The following is a 23,384-nucleotide window of genomic DNA, read 5'->3' on the forward strand; positions in this document are numbered from 1 at the left end:
CTGTTAAAGAGGATAACCAACAAAGGCCGTGATGGTCAGTAACCACATTGAAAGGCCTGCCGTACAAATATGGGTGAAACTTCCCGAGTGCCCAAACGATGGCCAGGCATTCTTGTTCTGTGACGCTGTAATTGCGTTCCACTTTGGTCAGCGCATGACTGGCGTAAGCAACGACGTACTCGGAGTAGCCAGACTTGCGCTGCGCAAGGACGGCGCCAAGGCCAATACCACTGGCATCAGTATGCACTTCAGTTGTGGCGGTGGGGTCGTAGTGTCGCAGTAAAGAAGGAGATGTCGGGAGACGGCGTAAGGTTACGAACGCGGTGTCACATGCAGGAGACCAGGAGGATAGGTCGTTGGCGCCACTTAAGAGTTGTGTGAGAAGTGAGATTATTGAGGGAAAATTGCGAACAAAGCGTCTGAAGTAAGAACAGAGGCCGATGAAAGCACGGAGTTCTTTGAGTGTCTTAGGTTTCGGAAATTCTGCCACGGCGCGAAGTTTTGATGGGTCGGGACAAATGCCGTCTTGTGATATGACGTGACCTAGGATCATGAGCTTGGGCGCGGCGAACTGGCACTTTTTCAGGTTGAGTTGCAGGCCTGCGTTGGTCAAGGACGTCAACACTTGCCTAAGGCGAAGAAGATGCGTGCTGAAATCAGGGGCGAACACAACGATGTCGTCGAGGTAGCACAAACACGTGCTCCATTTTAGGCTGCGCAAGATATTGTCATCATTCGTTCAAACGTAGCAGGCGCATTGCATAGGCCACATGGCATCACATTAAATTCGTATAAACGATCTGGCGTAATGAATGCAGTTTTAGGGCGATCAACCGCTGACATGGGGACCTGCCAGTAGCCCGAGCGTAAATATAACGAAGAGATTAGCGCCTTGCAAGCTGTCCGGAGCGTCATCAATGCGCGGTAGAGGGTAGACGTCTTTGCGCGTTATCGTAATAAGATGGCGATAATCGACACAGAACCGAATAGAACCATCTTTCTTTTGTGACGAGAACCACCAGTGATGCCCACGGGCTATTGTATAGTCGAATTACGCCGCGCTGAAGCATGTCGTCCACGTGCTCACATAACGGATGGTGAAGTACAGACCGCATTCCGCAATTGTGATATCTTTCGCTGCGACCACATCGGGAAACGAGGTGGTGGCGCTCTAATAGCGACACACCGCAGCCTAAAATTTCATGTTATGTCGATTGACTCTCCCATCGAAATATTATTCATCTGTTCTAAAGCCTCATTTCCGCCGACAGTAATCTGCACTTGCTATCGTATACCAGACAGTGATGCTTCGTTTATGCTTTCGTTTCACAACGCCCTTCATATCATAACTTCGGAACTTCCACGCGCTTGCCTCTTTGTCCTAGGTGACTTCAACTTTCCCAAAATAATTGGCAGAACCCTTCTGACACGACTAATTCTTGTGCGCGCGATTTCTTGAATACTTGTCACACTTTTGGTCTGACCCAACTGGTCACCAGCCCAACAAGGCAGAATGCCCAATCATCAAACATATTAGACATAATACTAACGTCACATACAGAAAACTTGATTTCACTCTTGAATCTGCCGGGAATCAGTGACCACACAGCAATACACGGCAGGTTTCTCAACCACTTACCGTACCCCAAAAAATAACTAAAGCAATCACACTTTATGACAATGGAGACTACGAAAGCATCAACAGTGAACTTGACGCGTTCCGAACCTGGCTTCTAACCGGTTTGCATGATCGTACTCCTGAAACTAATTGGCTACTGCTCAAAAACAAAATGCACGCTCTAATTGAAGAATGTATACTTACATTCACCGTAACTGAGCGCCCTGAAACACCTTGGTTCAGTTCTGTGCTAAAACGCATTAATAACAAAAAGAAAAGACTTTTCCGAACTGCCAAGAAAACGCATAACCCCACAACGTGGCAAAGTTATTACGAAGCAGAAGGATCCTATAACCTACAAGTATACGAAACTAAACACTCATTTTTTTTCTTCTACTCTACCTGACATGATTCGTACAAACCCACGTCAATTCTGGAAGTGTATCAATCCTAACCCCATCAGAAATATAACAGTGTGACGATGATAATAATCCAATTGAAGATCATGACGTTGCGGAAGTTTTGAATTTATCATTCAGCTCAGTTTTCACCCACGAACCGGATAACGAATTACCCGATTTCCCTTCCTTTAACTTAACACCTATGCCGGACTTTAGCTTCGAACCAGATGGCATTGTAAATATAATCGACTCTTTGAAATTAACCGCCTGAGCTGGTGTTGACAGAATTAATACTAAAGCGTTAGAAAATGCAAAACATGCAACTAGCACCATATTGTCTCATATCTTTCAGCCATTATATCCCATGACTGGAAAATAGGCAAGGTCTTCCCAGTCCCCAGAAAAGGCCTTCATCTTCTTGACATAATTATCGACCGATATCTATCATATGTATCGCTTCTGAACTAATGGAACATATAATTTTCTCTCAAATTATAAAATTTCTAGCGTCCGTCAACTTCCACCCTAACCAGCATGACTTTTAACAAGTTTAGCTTGCGAAACACAGTTAGCCCTCTTTATTAACGACCTTAGCTCTAGCATAGACTTTAACATTCCTATTGACGCCCTCTTCCTAGATTTTGAAAAAGCTTTTACGAAGTTCCTCCCAAACGACTATTCCTAAAACTTTCTCGTCTCAATCTTCACGAACATGTGTTTAATTGGATATGCAGCTTTCTCACAAATCGGCAGCAGTTTGTCTTTGCTAATAAATGTTCATCTTCTGATTCCTCTGTTATATCTGGGGTGCCTCAGGGCACCGACTTGGGTCCCTTTCGTTTTCTCATATATATTCGTGATTTGCCTGCTACCATACGTTCTAACATTCGCATATTCGCTGATGCTGGCGTTATCTAATACCGCTGACATTACTAACACCGATGACATTTTGTTTCTTCAGTCTCACATTCAGCACGACGTACTAACCTGGTGTAATTCAAGGCTGATGTCCTTAAACGTGAAAAAAAAAACATTTCTGCTATCATTCCACCGACGTCACTCACAACCATCGTCAAGATATCTAATCGGGAATGCAGAATCGCTTCAGTATCAACTTACAAGTATTTAGGCATCCGTTTGACACCTGATCTAAATTGGTCTCTTCATATATCACGGTTACTAACGAGGCAAATCGCGTCATTCGTTACTTTCGACGAACCCTGCGACTAGCACCCCCATCAGTGAAAACCCTTGCTTACTTAACACTTATCCGTCCCAAATTAGAATATGCATGTGCGATCTGGGACCTTTATGAAAATAACTTTTCTACTACTCTGGAATCTGTACAAAATCGCTCATCTAGTTTCATTTTCTCAGCCTATTCCTATCATGTAAGCGTAACTGAACAAAAACGTAATGCTCCTCTCACAACTTTAGCGAACCGCCGAAAAATTTCCAGACTGTGTCTGTTTCATAAATTCTTTTATCATCCATCTCTGAACTGCATTAACAGCACCGCACGTCGCATTTCCAATCACACAAACCACGGGAAGGCCGTGTACCCTCCCCCAGCCTGCACTTGTGCTCATCTGTCATGTTTTGCCGTCCATACAGCGAGGGACTGGACTGACCTGCCAAACGCCATCGTTGTTCAGATCGACTCATCGTCATTCAGATCGTCCATAGAAGCAACGTACCGCGGAAATGGCACCCCCTAATGTAATACCCCTTCAATGGGGCCTCTGAGGTACTAATAAATAAATATATATATATATATATATATATATATATATATATTCTTTTTTACTTTAGTGACTGTAGGGACGCCAGAGTGCAATGAGGTATGTAACGCTGAATGATCTCAAAGGCCAGGTAAATGTATGAGTGGATAACTTCATCGCAGTGTGAAATTAGGGCAAGGTGTAATATGTTTGATGACTTATTATTGTTCCGCGTGGTGTTACTGATGGTTTGTGCTAGGCCAAACGTAAGGCACTAATAATGAAATCACTCTCAACGGTGTTCTTTACTAGGTATACTTTGTGGCGCAAAATACATTTCTGGAAAAGGGACAGAAGAAAGGGAGACAGTGAAGCGCCAAACTACCAACTGTATTTTGCGCCACAAAGTATACCTAAGAAAATATACGTTTGTTCAGGCTGTCATTAAACAGTTGGTAGTTTGGCGCTTCACTGTCTCCCTTTCTTCTGTCCCTTTTCCAGAAATGTATTTTGCGCCACAAAGTATACCTAGGAAATCTAAGCACCAACTTGCCCAAGAAGAAGTCCTTTTGGTGTTTTTTACATCGTTTCAGCATATGTTGAACCAGTTATTGGAAGAGAAGTTGAAATCACCGAATAATATGGTAAGGTTCTTCTGTAGCAATCGTCTTTTAGACAATGTAGAGCGGGCAAATTTGATATATGATTTTACAGAAGAGAAAAAGAGGTTACAGTTCTCCCAAGCGTTTTAAAGTAGTGTATATATAAAAGCGTTCTGTAGTACAATTTATCCGCCTACGCGTAATGTTATGGACAATATTCGGAGTTGTTATATGGTCTTTTATTATTGCTTTATGGAGTAGTAAACTTTCTTCTTCAGGTATCTTGATTTTTGAAATTTCGAACGCTTTTTGCTGGCAAATATGCCCACCTAAAAAAGCAATCTTATCCGCGCAGCCATTGGCACTTACCTTATTCATTTCAATTTAAACATCTCTTCAAACTCGATGCTCTGGTTCCCAAGAAAAAGGATTTCTCTTTTCCCGTGGCTGCTAGAGATATGCTCCCCGACTATCTCTCCTCGCTGGCTAGCCGGGTACTTGAGGCGGCCTCTCCAGGAGTTGCTATCATCTTTCAAGCCCCAAAGTTCTCTACCATGTCGCGCTTAGACAGTCACATACCTGTCACTTTCGTTGCTCTTATCCAGACACATTCGTGTTTCGATGGTTCGCACACAAATACTGCTGGCTCCATAAATCATTTCAGCACCGCGCATCGAAATACACAGGCTTCATGCAACTCTTCGAAAAACACAAGACGAGATTTCTGACGGTGGCCTGTGGCCTCGTTTTTTCACTTTGGCCAAATTTAATCATCATTGAACAGCTGCCAGGACTCAAACCCCAGATGAACACGGGAGCTTAAGCTAGTGTACTGCCACCTACCAATGTGTGCCACACTTGCAAACAGGCTGTGCATATTGCGGATTCATCATCAGTCGCTATTTACTGTTTTCCTTCCCTGACTCTGGGACCTGGGACTGCGGAGTATATTTCCGTAGTTCTTCTTCTGCCGACTCAATGCACCCCATAGTGGGCATCAACTTCATGCAACACTACGACTTGTATCTCAGTAGACCGCGGTACAATCTCATTGACAGCACCGCTCGTCTGTCGATCACAGGCGTGTTGTCTGAATTTTTCATCGTCGGAATTTGACAACACCCTCGCGGTTATAGTCATCTTGTGTTTTCGGTAATTAAACCGCTATCATGTGGTGTGAGAACCACGAGGACATATCCACAACTTGGGATCGTTTTGTTGACGAAGTGCAGAAGTGCTTCGCCGAGTCTAACGCGAAAAAGTGAGCGGGGCAGACATTGGCTCAGAGAGCACAGCTTCCAGGGGAGAAAAGTACCACATATAGAAGATATTTTGAATTTGTGCAAGATAGTAAATCCCAGGATGCCTGACGAGGACTAGGTTGGACACGTTCTGAAGGGGATCGCCGAATACTATACAATTTTCTGATTGGCAAGGAGAACCTGAACTCTGTGCCTGAAGTAATGCAGCACTGTCGCGCATTTAAAACGCTGAAGGTGCGATGAATAGCTACAATAATTCGCCGTCTGTCGAACGTCCCAAAAGTGGCCAGTGTCGATACAATGCCGCCTACTGACCTCTCGTCGACAATATGGCAGAGAAGAACAATTGCTTCGATGTCAGCAAATCTCTCCTTCCCCCGGTAGATTTCAGGACGGCTACGCAGCAGAAAGAGAACGCACGCGAGCGCCGGCCACTGCGGCCCCATGGAAGCCATCAGTTAATGCAGCAGATGTCGATTATTACCAAGCAACACTGCGATCTGGGTACTCATACCCACCACCCTCCAATTACGAACGCCGTTTTCGCGTGTCACGTTTCTCTCAACGAACATCGGCTGGCTACCCTCCCCTTGAAGAGCGATACTACCATTCAATTCCTTCTAAGGGGCCTGGTTGCTCCGAGCTGCTGCAGGTATCTCGACCCCTTCAGGTGTGCTGCAGCTATGGCGTCCCAGGTCACATCTCGCGCTTTTGCAACTACTGCCCTTCATACCACCGAGAGCCCTTGCACATGTATTTCCAGCCATTCGACCGCCCGTTCTCTACGGCAATGCCACCACGCACACCTACCGGTTTATGCTACCCCTCGCCAGCCTCTGATCGAAGCTTAACGCCGCCAATGGTTCCCCGTGCTGCACGATCCCCACCGCCGCCGGAAAACTAGTCGGTGAGGCCAGTGGGGGTGAGGCCGCAAGATACCACGCACTATCGACAGATATACCACCGTCAGTGTTTATGCTCAAGAACAAAGTTCATGTATTGTTGATGACGTACCCACCATGACACTTGTGGATACAGGCGCGACAATATCTGTGATCATTGTCAATACTAAGAGGCATCTAGGACTGATGTTTTCTTTAAGCCGTGGTGCGACATTCCGCGGCATGAGCGGCGGTGCGTTGAGGCCTGTACGAGTCTGTACTGTGGACGTGTCTTTGTGTGACAAAGTGCTTCCCACAGAATTCGCGGTTATTATACGATATGCACATGACGTTAGTTTGCGAATAGATTTTTTGCGGAAGTGTCGGACAACCATTTTTAGCGCTCATATATCTGTTTTCTCTTGTCATTTGTTCAATGACGCCCCCCTTATTCAATGCTCCCCTTGGGGCCTGTAAGGTACTTTGAAATAAATAAATAAATAAAAAACTGTTGACTGTAGAAGTGGGCACCTTTCCGTCTGCGGTAGTTACCGAGTGGCGCTCTTGGGGAATTCCTCACGTGATAAATGCATCCTTGTCGTCTCTGAGGATACGGTCATTCCTGTATATTCTGTTGTGTGAGTTCCAATAACCTCTTCTAGTAACGACCTTGCCATGTACGATGCCACGCTGGAACCGATTCAATTGACTTGTGTGAAAAAAAAAAATTTAGTTCCCCATTGCGTAGTGTCTGTAGTCGAAGGACGCGGAAGTATGTGGACTACTAACAGTTCAATGGAGCCTGCAGTTTTGCCTCTTGGCATGAAACTCGCTGTGTTTAAACCCCAATCCTCTACGACGCTGGTTGCGCTTGTTGCTGCTACAGGCGAGAAGGAACGTCTGGGTTCTCAAGGTTCAGAAGATTCACAACTTCTACAAATGATCAGCAATTAATTTAGTCAATGTTAACGTCATACACTCCTGGGCGTTCTCTACAAGCACTCGAAAGTGTTCGACTTTTCGAAAAGCAGCGAAATTCCTCTACTTCTAGCGTTACGAATACGTCATCGGAACAACACCGCTTCGGCACATTCGATACGGCAGAAACCTTACATAGTGGCACCGTAAGAGCGCAACATCATCAATGAGCAAGTGGAAGAAATTTTAGGAAAAGGAATTTTTCAACAATAGGCAACTCCCTGGGTCGCTTCCGCCATTCTTGTGAAGAGCAAAGATGGTACATGGAGATTCGGCATTGATTACCGCCGACTCAATTCCGTTACCAAGAAAGAAGTCTATCCGCAGCCGCGTAGTGATGACGCCATCGACTGCATTCCGCTTCCTACTTATCTTCCGTGGATGTGAGAGCAGGTTATTGGCAAATTCTGATGCACCCAGCTGACAAGGAAAACACAGCCTTCGCTACGCCTGACGTGTAGTGAGAATTCAACATCATGCCGTTCGGATTGTGCAATGCACTGGCGACATTCGAAAGATTCATGGATACTATTCTGCGCGGTTTTAAATGGCAGATTTGTATGTGGTACCTTGATGATGTGATTTTTGGACGCACATTTCACGAGCACAACACTCGCCTCGCTTTGCACTCGACTGCATAGAAAAGGCTAGTATCGAGCTGAATTCTGAAAAAATGCCATTGTGGCGAACGCCAAACTGAAGCGTTAGGACATCTCGTCGATAAAGATGGCATTAGACCCAACCCAACGAAGACGGCAGCCGTTGAATCATTCGAGCAACTTAAATCTGTCAAACATCTTCGTAGCTTCGTAGGGCTTCGCTCATATTTCCGGCTGTTCGTACCTGGATTCGCGGATGGCGCTCACCCGTTGACGAATCTTCTGCGCAAGAACAGTCTGTTTCAGTGGACTCCTGAGTGTGATGCCGCTTCTCGCCAGCTGAAATCTTTGTTCACTTCATAACCATACTCCAGCACTTCGACCCTTCGACACCAACAGAGATTCACACAGACGCAAGTGGCGCCGGCATCGGTACCGTGCTCGTTCAGCGCTCTAGGAAGAACGAGCATTTCGTTGCGTACGCAAGCCGTTCTTTGAGCAAGCCAGAACGGAACTACACCGTGACGGAACAAGAATGCCAGCAGTAGTGTTTGCTGTGCAGCGGTTTCGCTCGTACGTCTATGGTCGCCTGTTCACCATCGTCACAGATCACCATTCTCTGTGCTGGCTGGCCAATCTTCCTGACCCCTCCAGTCACCTCGCGCAATGGACCCTTCGTCTACAGGAGTATGCGTTCACTATTTCATACAATAGTTGCCATTGACCCGCTCACGCGGATTGCCTTTCCAGGATGCCACTACGTGCGACGTATTGTGAAGCCGACAACTTTGTTCACCTTATACCTTCCCTTTCGCCTGACTTTCCCGATGCATTCACATTCGCTGCAGAGCAGCGCAAGGACCCAAGCTTGAATGCTCGTTTCCCTGTCGCACAAGGGCCTATAAACGCAGGTTAATTTTGCGTCCAAGATGGTCTTCTTTACAAGAGGAACTTCTCGTCGACGGGCGCCCGCTTTCTACTCGTGGCTCCGGAGTCTTTCTACACATCTGTTCTGCATGTTACGCACGATTGCCCGCCCTAAGGTCACTTAGGGACAGTGCGAACACTTAGTCGTACCAAAGAAAGATACTACTGGCCTCAAATGCGCAAAACATTTGTCACCTATGTGGCCAGTTGTACACAGTGCCTGAGCCACAAGCGACCTACCTCAGCTCCAGTCGGTCACCTGCAGCTAGTAAACCCCCCAGCTCTCCTTTTGAAAAAGTTGGCATAGTCCTGATCGGATTGTTTCGGCGTTCTTAACGAGGGAACCGGTGGATCATTGTGTGTGCTGACTACCTGACGCAGTATTGTGAGACGGCAGCTCTATCCTCATACCAGGCTTCCCCGTTTTTGCTGCATTCAATCATACTCCGACACGGGCCGCCTCGCGCGATAATAGGTGACCGTGGCCGCCAATTTATTGCCGATATTGTGGAAGAAATACTGCGTTGCGTCCGTGTGCCTCCACGTTCCGACACTCAACAACTTACCATCCACAAACGAATGGGCTCACCGAGCTCACAAAGCGAACATCGATAAACATGCTATCAATGTACGTGTCTCCAGGCCACAAGAACTGGGATGAAGTATTATTGTTCGTGACGTACGCTTTCTACTCTGCGAAACACGAAACGACCGATTTCAGTCCTTCCTTCCCTCTTTACGCCCGCCCACTTCGTCATACGCTGGACACAATCTTTTCTTTCGTCATCCATGACGATTTGTCTATGGCGGAGACTTTGTGTCATGCTGAAGAGCCTCATCGACTGGCTCGTTTACGTACATTGGCCGCGCAAGGCCACTCTAAAACACGCTACGATAGTCTCCACCAACATGTCACCTATGTTCCTGGCGGCCTCTTGTGGTTGCGGACTCCAATATGCAGACATGACTTGAGCGAAAAGTTGCTTGCTGACTATGCGGGGCCGTTCGTTAGCCTCAATCGTCTAAGCGAGGTAACCTACATGATTGCACGTTTCACTTCCAATGGCCGCTGTTCACGCACGACTGATGTGACCCATGTTGCCCTCCTGAAGCCGTTCACACCCAGGACGCAGGAGCGAGTCGCCCGCAGGGCTTCGTCTGCGAGAGGAGGAATTTGCAAAGGGTCACTGATGAAAAATACGCGCGATGCGAGAGTCCAGAAAGAGGAGGTCGACGTTGCTCCTAAGATTTCCAGAAATTTTGTGCCTTGGTGATCATTAGAGCAGCCTCTTAACCCTCTCCGGGGACCGTAAAAATATCATTGATCAAGTGCGTGACACAAAATGCGGTGAGAAAATGTCGCCACATTAATCCAAGAAAGAAGCAATTGAACGTTCCGATTTACTATATATATGAAAGTTGGAATCACCTGCGGGTCTGTTGTCAATGTAGCCTTCCATTTTCGAGGCTGCACCTGCAAAGAAAGCAAGTATATGTTTTTATAGTCTGTCTCACATTATTATATTTCAAGCATGGAAAAAGTTGCTGTATCTGAAATAAATCTCCTAGCGCATTTAAACTAAAGCAAATATTGCAGGATTGACCTCTTCGCACCAAGTATGCATGTGTCCTTTATTCAATTAAGTGTCGACCTCGTCCGTCCAACTGTAAGTAAAGAATGAAACTTCATACAGCACCACATGTGCAATAGCATCAATACATTTCTTACTTTGAAACAAAATCACAGTCACCGCACTTAACGTAGTCTATCTGATCGATGTTTAGGTTGTTTGTGCACGAGTATACCGCTCTTCGCTCGAATGTTGCCCGTTCCTCTAAAAGGATTGCTCGAATCATGTCAGTAATTCTTTTATTTATGTGGCGTTGCGTAGAAGCTTATGTCGTATCTTGGTGCTGAAGTCATTTCTCAACATGACACATTACACGTCATCAGAACGAGGTCTTCTAATGTCATGCGCCCTATTTCGGTCAGCGACACTGGCAATATGGGAAGCAGAGTTATCTGAGATCTGAAATACTAGACCAAATGACGTGCGTTTGCATTTTGCTGTTTTACCGTCTATTGGCGTGAGTATAGATCTGTCCTTCGGTTCCAACGCTGGCACGGTGTCCTACAAGTTCACGACGAGACGCGCTTCCCGTTCGCCTCGATAGGTGGTTTGCTGCCCTTTTCTGAGCGCAAGTACGCGTTCATGTTTCACGACTTGCCACTTAGGCACCCGTTAAGCGGAATGACTCTCGTTGACCATTTCTTGCGCAGTTAAACTGCCCTTTGGTTCACTGATACGCGCCCTCTTCTAAATCCTCATTCACAAGTAATCCATACACGCGGCTGCTCTTAATGATCATATGACGCGCCACGTGCGCAAGGTACGTCGAGCACCAAGCCCACGGCGAAAATGAAAAGAAAGCTTTGCCTTAATTCCTTTGGTTCACCATAGTCCTTGCGCTCCAGTAGCAAGTCCATTTCTGGTGATCAGACGAGAATTGGGACATGCCGATTGATACACACCCAGTGCCGCAATCGTCCTTAAATGTTTTATATTCCTGGTTTCAGAGCAGCACGTCTATTCTGGGACCAAGGGTGGGAAGATGCCTATTGACACAATATCTTTACTCGGGAAAACATAAGCCGGCACACATTTATAGGCACCACTCATTTAAAATATGTATGTATGTATGTATGTATGTATGTATGTATGTATGTATGTATGTATGTATGTATGTATGTATGTATGTAGGTATGTATGTATGTATGTATGTATGTATGTATGTATGTATGTATGTATGTATGTATGTATGTATGTATGTATGTATGTATGTATGTATGTATGTATGTATGTATGTATGTATGCGTTATGCAGGAGACTATCAGCTCTAGAACGGTGCACTTACAAAGGAAAAGGCGTTACCGAACTCGTCATGAACACATGACCGGTGTTCAGCCCACGCTCGCCCATCTTTATGGCCTTGTGTCTAATGTCCTGCAGACTCTAATTAGAACACCTCGTGGTATATTATACGCATATATGCATAGTTATCCTGCAATTCGCAGAGCAGCGCGAGAAATGGAAAAGGAAGAAGAGTAAGCGAAAGAGGCCGCGCTGTAGAAACTTGGCATTTCGCCAGAGTGACAAAGCATTGACACCAATAGCTAGATTTCGAATTACGATTGAATTCATCGGACGGCGTTCTGACTGTTCTAGTGAACAAGATGTGATACTGTTGTGGTGAGTGAGGAATTCATAAGCAGCTTTTCTAAGCGACTAGATGGCGCTGTTTTCTTTTCGATAACGATGAACGCGGTGAACGATGCTGCAGCCAAAGGAACAGGGATCGATGACATCTCTTTTTATGCCCGGTGCCTCAGTGCTCCCCTTTCCACATTGCTCATTTCATGTTGTTCACGTTTGCCTACATTTCCGAGTTTCTGTGCAAGTGGATGTCTGTACGCTTCTTGCTGTCTTTTTTTTTATCTATCATGACATATGAACCGTGCACTAGCTATCTACCCTTTCGCTCGGCTTCCCTCTCTAGTTATCATTACACTTTCTCTCCTCAGTGTGCACGTGCTATCACATACTAGTAGATGTACACAGTTTTCTTTTTACATATTCCTGGAATAGACAAGTTTTGTGCAGAATAGTGGAATATGTTATGTAAGCAGCACAATATCGCATTGAGTTTTCAAAAATGTAGGATAGCGATCTCACATAATGCATCGCCAACTTTCTGAACACTATAGCTAAGATAGCGCAAAATGAAAAATCTCGTATCTTTTCTTCACTACTTTATGTGCGGGTGCGGCAAGTTCACGAATCGCACCTAGAAATGCAGACGCTACTACGCAGGAAAAACAACACCGTCAAAGCTACCAGGCTTCTCAGGCGGCTCCTCATTTCGGTCGCAAATGGCCGTCTCAGCGACATTCGTAAGAAGCCGCAAACGTGTGAAGCTTGCGCGAAAAAGAGGTGACGCGTGCATAGAGGACACAAGAGTAGAGAAGTGGACAACACGAACGCCGACTATCAACTGAAGGATAAAAGATCGAACATATGTCCGCATGCAATGTCATATAGATGGCAGCAAACCTGATGGTAAGTTATCAGCAACGACGGCCCGCTTCATATATAGCTTACTTATATATAGCCTTACTGGTATATAGCGAAGCAATATACCAATACATAGACCTCGGACGCAATTAGCAAATGATCGAGCATGATCACAAAACTTAAAACGCAATATCTCCACTAGCTGTTACATAAACTAGGCTTGTAAGCTCCCTAATGCCTTAGACAGTATAGCTGGCTTATTGGGTCCCGTTAATTTTGCACCCTAGTGTGTACACACCGTCTGCATCTATGCACAGCCCCTTTCACGTGACCGACTGTAGCTGCATCTCTGATGCAGCCTGCCACTTTTTTTATGCCATTAGTGGGACATTGAAAAAACAACACCTCTATGATTGATTTGTTATTTGCGCGCCTCTTGGAACGAGGACTAGAAGATGACAGACCCGAGCGCAAGCTTTCAGCTAGTTTTAAGGGAAGGAAGTCAAGTTGTTTATACGCATACCTAAATGTGACGTAACATGAAAGACATCATAAAGTACGCATGTGTAATCAGCAAGATAGGCTTGCACACGTCCATTGGCAACAGAAAGATATATTCTGAACGCATAGGCCATCCACATGTGTGCCTGGATATGACAGGCAATATTTAAAAATATCCTGCTATTGCGAATGCACCTGTGCAAGTCTGTCCTGTTGACTGCACGTGCATATTTTATTATGTCTGTCATGTTACGTCACATTTATTTGTGTATATAAACCAGCTGACCTCCTGCCACTAAAACCAGTTGAAAGTATTCCCTTGTGCCTGCCGTCCCACAGTCCTCGTTCTAAGTGGTGCGCAAATAACATTTGATCATGAATTATAACGATATAGCCCAAACCAGTACTTGTGTGCGCCGAGGATGCAAAGAAACTATCGTTACCAGGAAACGGAGAAGCTGCTCGTGCCCAACTGCAAGCTGCTGTGCCCAAGCTGAAAACGACAGCTTGTCATCTTATACTTCCCAACCGTTCCTTTTCTGACTTTTCTACCATGGCTTTCTAGCAATGCCGCCATACACTATCTCACGCCCAGAGAACGGCTCTGCGCTTCGTCTTCTCTATGCACGTCGTCCCAGCTCTCGTGCAGGAAGTTTTCAAGAACGCCCTATTATTTCAGGCGAATGCTACGAATTTCATGCCATTCGTTGACACCATTTTGGAAATGACATCGAAGTGGTTATTTTAATTGATTAGCTTACATTTCGGCAGTTTTTTTTATTAACAAGATGCAAATGAGAGCGTTATCGAGACCCATGTAAAAGTTATAAAGATGAAGGGGTCACCAATGGTATACATCGAATATTTAATTTTCGGGCAACCTGGCAAAAATGAAGCAAGATATTAAAAATATTTTTTTTCACTGTGCATGCGAACGTATGTGATATAAGCGCCATCGATATCTTAGCCTGCCTCAATGGCTCTTGACCTCTCGCTCATCTCCCAGCCCAGTGAGCTTCCTTCTCGTTTGTGCGCAATAATCCCCTGGACGTAAAGAGAGTATGCGTGCTGGTGTCGTCGCCTTTAGGCCAAGGAACAGATAAATTTCTTGAGTTTCCACTAGCGACTGCTTCACGGCACTGCTATCCCATGCACAAGACCTTATAGTCTGACAGGCTGTGGGAGCCTCATATTTTGAAAACGTTGGTCCATAACTGGTGGCGAAATCATAATGCATAGCCTCCGAGATTGGACAGGGCCACCAGATCTCAGATGCCATGCATGAGAAAGTAAACTTGTCACAACGCTACGCGAGCAGGCTCATTTTTTGTAGTGAAATACTTTATAGAAGCTCAATTGCAACGGGTATTTTGGGCTGTGAATTTAGGGAAGTTAACTGCGGAAATGGGTGCCACGTGTTACCACTGTGAATGATTCAATTCTGTTTGTTTACCGACAGTTGGAATGTATGCTTTTCACTTCACGAACATTTGCGCATACAGTCAGCATGTACTTAGCAAAAAAAAAAAAAAAATTCCTCTGAGCAAGTTCGCATGCCGGGACCACTGTACTACGAATGCAACGCCAACGCAGAAGGTGAACGTGTAGATGAAGACGAAGAGGCAAGGAGAATTCTTGGCCAGTCGCCCAATGTGGGTATGAGCCATATTCATCATCATCAGCAGCAGCCTGGCTACGCCGACTGCAGGGCAAAGGCCTCCCCCATACTTCTCCGACTGCAATGGTCATGTGCTAATTGTGGCCATGTTGTCCCTGCAAACTTCTTAATCTCATCCGCCCACCTAACTTTCTGCCACCCCCTGCTACGCTACCATTGTCTTGGAATCCAGTCCCTATCCCTTAATGACCACCGGTTATCTTCCCTCCTCATTGCATGCCCTGCCCATGCGCATTTCTTTTTCTTGATTTCAACTAAAATGTCATTAACTCGCGTTTGTTGCCTCACCCAATCTGCTCTCTTCTTATCCCCCCTTAAAGTTCCACCCATCATTCTTCTTTCCATAGCTCGTTGCGTCGTCCTCAATTGAAGTGGAACCATTTTCGTAAGCCTCCAGGTTTCTGCTCCGTATGTGAGTACTGGTAAGATCAGCTGTTATACACTTTTGCCTTGAGGGATAATGGCAACCTGCTGTTCATGATCTGAGAATGCCTTCCAAAAGGCCATAATATGAGGCCATTATGATCATCAGGTGTGGAGAACTTCCCAATGAATGAGCACCTTGTTCTCAGGCTGGCCACCCCATTCTTCATACGTGTAGCGGAGTGAAATGAAGGTGGACGCGTTCGTTACTCACACTCCTTTCTATTCATGATTGTGAGCTTACAGGACATTTGGTGGAGCATTTCAGTGAGTTTACTTCTTTTTTATAGCCGGTTTGTAACTGCACACATCAGCAGTACTAGAATGTTTACATACAGTATTAAAAAACTTACACGTGTCTATAGGCTGATTCACTAATTTCTTAAATTGGTGCGTACCAACGATGAAGCAAATTTTGTTGGCGAAAAAAATGTCAAAACGTCCTGATACTTTAGGGTCCGTTTTATTATCACCTGCGGCAATGGAAGAGATCGTTGTAGTAATACTAGCATGAACGAGATTTCCTTAATACTGCTGGGTTAAGCGCTTACCACTACTTTCAATCGCAATTAAACTACTAAACGATTCCACAACAACAAGAAGCAACATATTACATTGCTAGACTGTTTTTTTTTACTTTGGTTTTAACATGCTTTCAGTTGCCTTGAAAAAGAACTGGCTACGTTTATTGAGGAGAGCCGGTTCCTCAAAAACGTGGCGTTCTGACCTGGCTCTCGAGCGGGGTTGGCAGCACGCGCACTTCTTTCTTCTTGTCTTTGCCTGCTTCGTCTCTTGCAGTGTGCCCACTACTGCAGGTGGCATTTTCCCCCCGTCCTTGCAAAAAGTATCGGCTCGATGCTCAATAAGTGGTGGACGAAAAGCAAGGGAAAAAAGAAAACATGCTCTAGGCAGACGCTCGCGCATAGAACAAAATGGCAGCTACGGGAAAGGCACAAGTACAACAGTGGCGAAGCGTGACCTGCAGAGTCTCAAGAAATGGAGAGGCAAGCGCATTAGCTGGAAATAGGAGCGTATCAATAAAAATAAATCTAAGAAAAAATAACGCATGCGCAATATATGGTTTCATGCGCACGAGGTGAACTATGTCAGGGCTAGGTTGTTGTCTACGCCGTGCTTGCGCCGCACTGCCCGGAACTACTTCCTAGTTACTGTCACTAATGCGGCGCAAGATTTTGTACGGGCCGAAATGCCAGCTCAGCAACTGTTCGCAAAAGCTAGGGCGGCGAACAGGAGCCCACACCCACACTTGGTCCCCGGGACTGCAGCACACTTGTCTCTGTCGGATGTTATAATGCCGTGCATCTGCGTGCTGCTGCCGACCGGCATGCAGCTGGCGAGGTCCCTCAGCGAGCTCAGCAAATTCCTAGGCATCAGCAGTTAGGTGCTCAGCGTCTTGACACAAAAGCGTAGCGTCCAGCATCGTCTGAACTTCGCCGCCTTGAAGGAGGCGAAATAGTGTGAAAAGCGTTTTTTTCAAGTACGGTGATATTATACGCAAAAGGTCATGTAAGGCAAGATATTGTCACGTAGTAGTGACGGTGAAGAAAGGAGTAAAACTGGGAATGGCTAAACTAGTGTTTTATTGGGAGAACCTGTGCCCTCATAAACAGACTACACTCAAAGCACAACGATAGCGGCGAACACAGTCGGCGATCTTCGAAAGTCTGATCGGCTGGCCAAGCACGTCGGCTTTTAGACATCAGTCATCGAAGGCTCCAGGGTAATCGCTGGTGCCCGCGTGTCTTCCAGAAACTTCTACTTCATTCGCGTCGCGAATACAGGAAGTCAGTTCGCACAAGGTTCGGGGACAACAGACAGCGCATAGAACAATGGATAACTTTCGAGAAACTTTCGATACATGCAGGCGCGACCTGCGCTGTGCGATAACATTTGTTAGGTGGTGAAACGTGGCGGCCTGACAAACAAGTACACGTGTCAATATGATCCAATTGTTTTGCGCTGGACGGTGATGTAGATAGATATTATATTTGTGAAAAGTCTTCTTTAATGTGGACAGGGCACCATGACGCCGTAGAATGTGACAGATGTACTGCGCTACCTCAGTAGCTGTGGCTCATGGGAGTGACTGTTTCGGCATAGTGGGTAAATAGCCAGTCCTGACAATCACCCACATGTCCATTGACAGAGGAAAAGACCCGAGAATGTCCATGCCCACTTGGTCGAATGGCTTTGGAAGTTGTTTTATGGATGGCAATACCAAAGCTGGCTTCAAGAGCGGTGATTTTCGTCACTGACATTCATGCCAGCCTTTAACGTACTGTTTGACGCTAGCCGAAATCCCAGGCCAATTATACATCTCGCGCACTCTAGAAAGCTTTCGTGAGGAGCCTAGGTGGATCCTCGCACACTCTGAAGTTCCAGTGATCGCCACAGAGGTCTAAAAATCAATCGCGACGCGTTCTAGTATGAAGCGCGTAAGTGGAGCTACTGTAATTTGGTCGAATCTCTCAATTCGTATTTTTCCTGCTAGGGGCCCTTGCCCCCAGCAAAATATTTTACCTATAAATTTCCATATAATAACCGACAAACCTAGTTACCTTGCCATATTTTACAAAATAAGTAGGTCGTTGTTTTTTTAGACTTCTGTTACTAAAGTATGTGCTTTATAACTTGAATAAAGATTTTAAGCTCTCACTGGCGTTTGATAAGCAGCAACACATCGGTATCGATTACAGTCTGGGCCCTTCATTGATTCAAATTGTACGGCAGTAATACTTGCGAACGGGGTGGTCGTTTCGTTTGAGCAGCATCATGCAGGTTTGTTTTAATTATATTAACAATAATAATATCAGAGCCAGTTTATGCATTCCACATCCGATAGTCGCCACGAAGCGAACGTGATTAAACGTGGCGAACTTTATCAGGTATGGCGTTTTACTGGCATAATGGCTGCAGTGCTTCCATCCTTAGCGATCTGCCACCTCTCGCCGCGTAATTACGTGTTGACGAAAAAAGAATGTACCAGCTAGCACGAAAATTCATCGCTGGAACCGAGCATGGGTCTGTTTGGAAACTACCCATGAAAGCGGATTAACCTTGCATCCTCCGAGCGTGTGCACCGGGGCGTAAAGAAGCACTGCTTTGCATTTTCAACTTCGAATTGGTTTGCGTTCGAGGCGGAAAAAACAGATTACTACAGTGATTCCTTAAATGTAGGAAATATTAATGTATTATAAAGTTATTGCTCTTCAAAGACAACTCAAGCGAGGTTCTTGTTATTTTGCCACGTTTCTAAAATTCCTAACACGGATTATAGCACAAAAAATAAATATTTTGGGTTGTTTCTGCGTAAATGACACACTGCCGTAGAATACGGGCACATTAGTGTCAAATGTACTTCCGTTGATACAGTTAGATCAATTTTATTTGGGACATGAAATAACTGTGTTTATTACCTAGTATCTGGCAAAAAATATAATAATCTAATCGAAGCTTCCCTCAGCAGCGCCTACACAAATACACTATTGAAAGAAATTCACACGCACAACAGCGTTGTGTGTGTGATTTTCTATCATGACGCGTTCTTAGTCATACATGAATCATAAACTCGCCCACGCATCCACTATTGTAATTGAGGCTGCGTGTGTTCCCGTGTGTTCCCCGAACGTTGTTCAAATATACTCAGAGTAAGCTTGGCCTAGCGTTCCCCCAATCAACAGTGGGCGAGCAAGTGAAGCCTCAGCGTGGGAACTTGCCTTCGTCATGGCCCTCATAAATATGTTTGTTGTTGAAGCATCGGCTGCAGTCTGAAATCACCCTTGCTAACCTCTGTTACTCAAATGAAGCGTAGATATACTTGCAACTCCTTTGCGTTGTTTGAATGCAAAAATCAAGATTCTTTCTTCAACTTGAAACCGTAAATAGCAATTTCCACGGGTACATGAACAATGTTTAGGCTTACGTATATCTTTATTTAGTATTCACATTTATTTACACAATATTTGCAAAAGTCCTTGTAAGCACTGTTGTCTCGACAATATCCCTTGCTTTCCTATGAGTACTCCCCTTGTATCAAAGCCTTTAATACCACACTTGAACACTATATGTGCAGAAGTATCAACAGCAGAAAATATGTGCTGCAAAATTTAGCATAATGTTTTTCCCTACACTACGTGCCTCTAGCCAATGTGTTATGAAAAGAGTGGGACATTGCACCTCGAGCTTATCTTGCTGACAGCGTATGTTTGCCGCGCACTTTTTATCTTTCTTATTGTAAAATAGGTGAAATCGTCGAACAGAGAAAATATACGCATAGTACGAAACACGCCAAGCATCACTGTATACAACTACACGTACGGAGTAGCCCAGCATAAGTATCGTTGTCTGAAGCTTCGATCTCCCTATTTTAGCGGCACGCCGTATACGATGAGAAAACTTTGCTCTTCCCCTTTAAGCTCTGGTAAATAGATGGCTATCTCTGTTGCTCTACTTGTAAACTCCGTGACCAGCCGCTACAGCAGCAGCCATATTGCTCACTGCATAATGATGATGACATTAGTTTTTATTTTACCGGAACCATCTCTCGGTCGTATACTTTAGATCACAATGCCCCCGCTATTCTTACTTCCGTTGCACTGTAGAAGGCACGGTTTTCCTTGTCTAAGTTAATATGGGTGTTCCTAGGTGGGCTGATGTGGGCTCGTCATGGCAACGGAAAAGAATATTGTCCCACAAGTCTTTTGGAACGACTAGGAAATAGTCCAGTCATTCGAACGGGCGTTTTTTCATCTACGGAGGCGCTACAACGTAAAGCTACTCCAAACTTTTCTATTCCAATTCTGCAATCAGTCCTCCGTGATTGGTCGAAAAATTTTATGCAACCCTTACTTCACCTCTCTCTCATGCGACGTCGCGAAAAACACGAAAACGCCCCATCTGATATGATGTCTGCACTGACAATGCATGATTAGACCAAACGAAAAAATATGTTATTTCTGATTCGACGCCTTTTTTGTCCATACACTCTGGCACCTATCAAACGTCTTGGGGCTTCGCCCAGTTCACCTGTCTGTCACGCGATGTCACAAAACCGCGAAAACTCACCGCGTCAAAATGACGGGCACGCGTTCACGACGCATTAATCTGCCGAACGAAACTGAATGTTTTTCTGAATAGCCGGACACTGCCCCGTTCCGAAAGAAACAGAAGGTGGCTGCCCGCCGTTTGCTCTGGCACTAGCTACTCGGAGTGAACGGGGTATGGTATGGTATAATGAACTTTTTTCACATCCTGAAGATCAACCCCTAGGTTGAAGCAGGCGGATACCACGTCCGGACATTAAGGTTTAACCTTACCGCCGCATCGTGGGCCTTCTGTACGGCCAGTACTTGATCTAAAAGAACGTCTCCATCAATCTGTTTCCTTGTCACAGTCTGTGAAAGACACAGGCGACTGCCACAGCATATGATCCAGATTAATCATGCCATCACACTTCTTGCAATTGATTGGTACCTCTTTCTGGATACAGCTCCTTAATAAAGTTTGGACTCGGATATGTTCTTGTCTGTAACAATCTCAGAGTCACTGCTTGAAGTCTACTGAGCTTATCGTTTGGCACTGGAAATTCCCTTCTGTTCATGTAGTAATGCTTCGTGATTTCATTATAAGTAAGTAATTCGTCCCTGTTGTCCTTCAGTGTATTATTATGGCCCTGGTCGTAGTGCACGGATAGTAAGTCCTTGTGCAGCTGCGTTAGCCATCTGGTTTAAATTTTTCCGAGATGGACCGAGACCCCATATGTGCAGGAAACCATCGGATTTCGATCCCTTGGCTGTCCATCTCACCGATCAGCTGGGGAGCCCTTTTGGTTAGAAAGCCTTTGGTAAAGTGCCTAATAGCCATCTTAGAGTCTGTAATTTCGCGTCCACATATTATTCCTTAAAGTCAATGCTATCGTTACTTGTTCCGCGGCTGACGTGTCTTAAGTCATGACTGTAATAGCATCCCGAGTGAGGCCATCTGCATCTACTACTACTGCCGTAAAGGCTTTCTTTCTTCTGACCCACGCATCATCTACAAAACTCTCATGTTCTCTGTCGTGCTCTGTCTCTTGTAGGAGGGCTCTGGCCCTTGCTTTTGTTTTTCCAGGTTGTGCACCGGGTGCATTATTCTGAGGAAAGGAGTCGTCTTGATTACCTGTATTATGGTATCTTTTAGTTCTAGTGTGTCTTCACCTGAAAGTTTGGTTTCGGTTGGGCACCACCTTACCTCTTCGCGTATTCCTCTACCACACCTTGTTCTAGAGGGCCTTTCTCTGTGGGCAATTTGCTCAGCTTTAATTATCTCGGCTATCGTGTTTTGGAGCCCAAGTTTCATTATTTATCATCCGGCGTGTTAATAGGTAACCCCACTGCTGTTTTGACAAGCCTTTTAATTAATCTGATCAACTTGTTCAGCTCCGTCTGTGTCCAACTGAGCATCCCAGCTACATATGAGAAGCGACACAAGGCGAAAGCGTGGACCAGCCTCATGGCGATCTCCTCTCCCAACCCTCTGTGTCTGTTATTGATTATCTTTAGCAATCTTATTACTTCCTCAGTTTTCCTTTTGATGTGTTGTACTGTTCTTCCGTTTGCCCCGTTTGCCTACAGGAATAACCCTAAGACTCTAATGGATTCTACTTGCTTAATAGATTCGCCTGCCTTCATGGTTAGTACTAACCTGGGTTCTCCCTCGCGCCCATATTCCCTCGGTTTTCTATCGCTTCCCCTGTTATTGAGTACAAGGCGCTCAGATTTACCAGGAGATAATTTGAGTCCCATGTCTTCTAATATCCATGTCTTCCATGTCTCCTGTCTTCTAATATATGTCCTATGTACCTTGAGGGTAAAATAAATGAAATTAAATGAAATATAGACTCTACCACATAAATGCTCTTTGAAGTCTGCTCTCCGCCTGTCCCATACTTTCCGCCTGTCCCAGCCGTCCATATAGTAATATTGTCTGCATAAATTGTAAAGTGAATGCCCTCTGTCCCTTTTAATCCCTTCGCCACTTTTGACATGGCCAGGTTGAAAAGTACAGGTGACGAGACCGACACTTGTGGGGTCCCTCTGTCACCGAGATCCATCTTCTTTGATGTATTAACCACGAATATAAGGTGATCTGAACGATTTCCAAGAAAGGTTCTGACCACTTCATAGAGTTTTCTACCAAATCAGAGTTCGGAAATGACTTCAACTTTTGCTCTATGCTTAATTCTGTGAAAAGCTTTTTTGAGATCCAACCCCAAGAGAGCTCGAGTGTTCTTTGGTTTGGCTAATAGCAGTTGATGGAACCTTGTGTGGACAAGCCTGATCTAAAACCAATCAGATTATACCGTAGTATGACATTGTCCTCCATACATATCGTTAACCTGTTCAATATTACATGCTCTATTGTCTTCCTAAGACATGATGTTAAGCAAATTGGCCTGAGGTTATCCAAGTGGAGTTGTTTGCCCGGCTTTGGTATTAATATAGCACTGGCCGTCCTCCATTCCTCTCGATATACCCCATCTTTCCATAATTCATTAATGCATGTGGTGAGACATATTACTTACTGTCATCCAAATTCTTAAGAAATCTGTAAGAGATACCATCCGGTCCCGCTGCTGACCTACTATTAGAAACATACAGTGCCGTGCATACATCACTTTCCGTGTATTCTTCATCCATATAGTTGCAGTCTACTTCTAAGT

The 23,384-nt window shown here is 45.1% G+C and overlaps 1 protein-coding gene across 11 annotated transcripts in view; it reads right to left on the reverse strand.

Annotated features, from left to right (window-relative positions):
• LOC126526313 (uncharacterized) overlaps nucleotides 1-23,384 on the reverse strand; it is a 253,101-nt gene that overhangs the window by 136,067 nt on the left and 93,650 nt on the right. For 9 of the 11 annotated variants that reach the window (XR_011896005.1, XR_011896004.1, XR_011896003.1 and 6 more), the window contains one exon: nucleotides 10,419-10,463. Coding sequence is in view for 3 of the 11 variants with exons in the window: in XM_072289700.1 (XP_072145801.1) it covers nucleotides 10,419-10,463 (45 nt within the window). In the remaining 8 variants the exon portion in view is untranslated. Of the gene's footprint in view, nucleotides 1-10,418; nucleotides 10,464-16,054; nucleotides 16,138-23,384 lie in introns of those variants that run through there. The other 2 variants (XR_011896010.1, XR_011896006.1) reach the window with 1 other exon arrangement.

The sequence above is a fragment of the Dermacentor andersoni genome, chromosome 8 (genome assembly GCF_023375885.2).
Source record: "Dermacentor andersoni chromosome 8, qqDerAnde1_hic_scaffold, whole genome shotgun sequence".
Classification (NCBI taxonomy): domain Eukaryota; kingdom Metazoa; phylum Arthropoda; class Arachnida; order Ixodida; family Ixodidae; genus Dermacentor; species Dermacentor andersoni.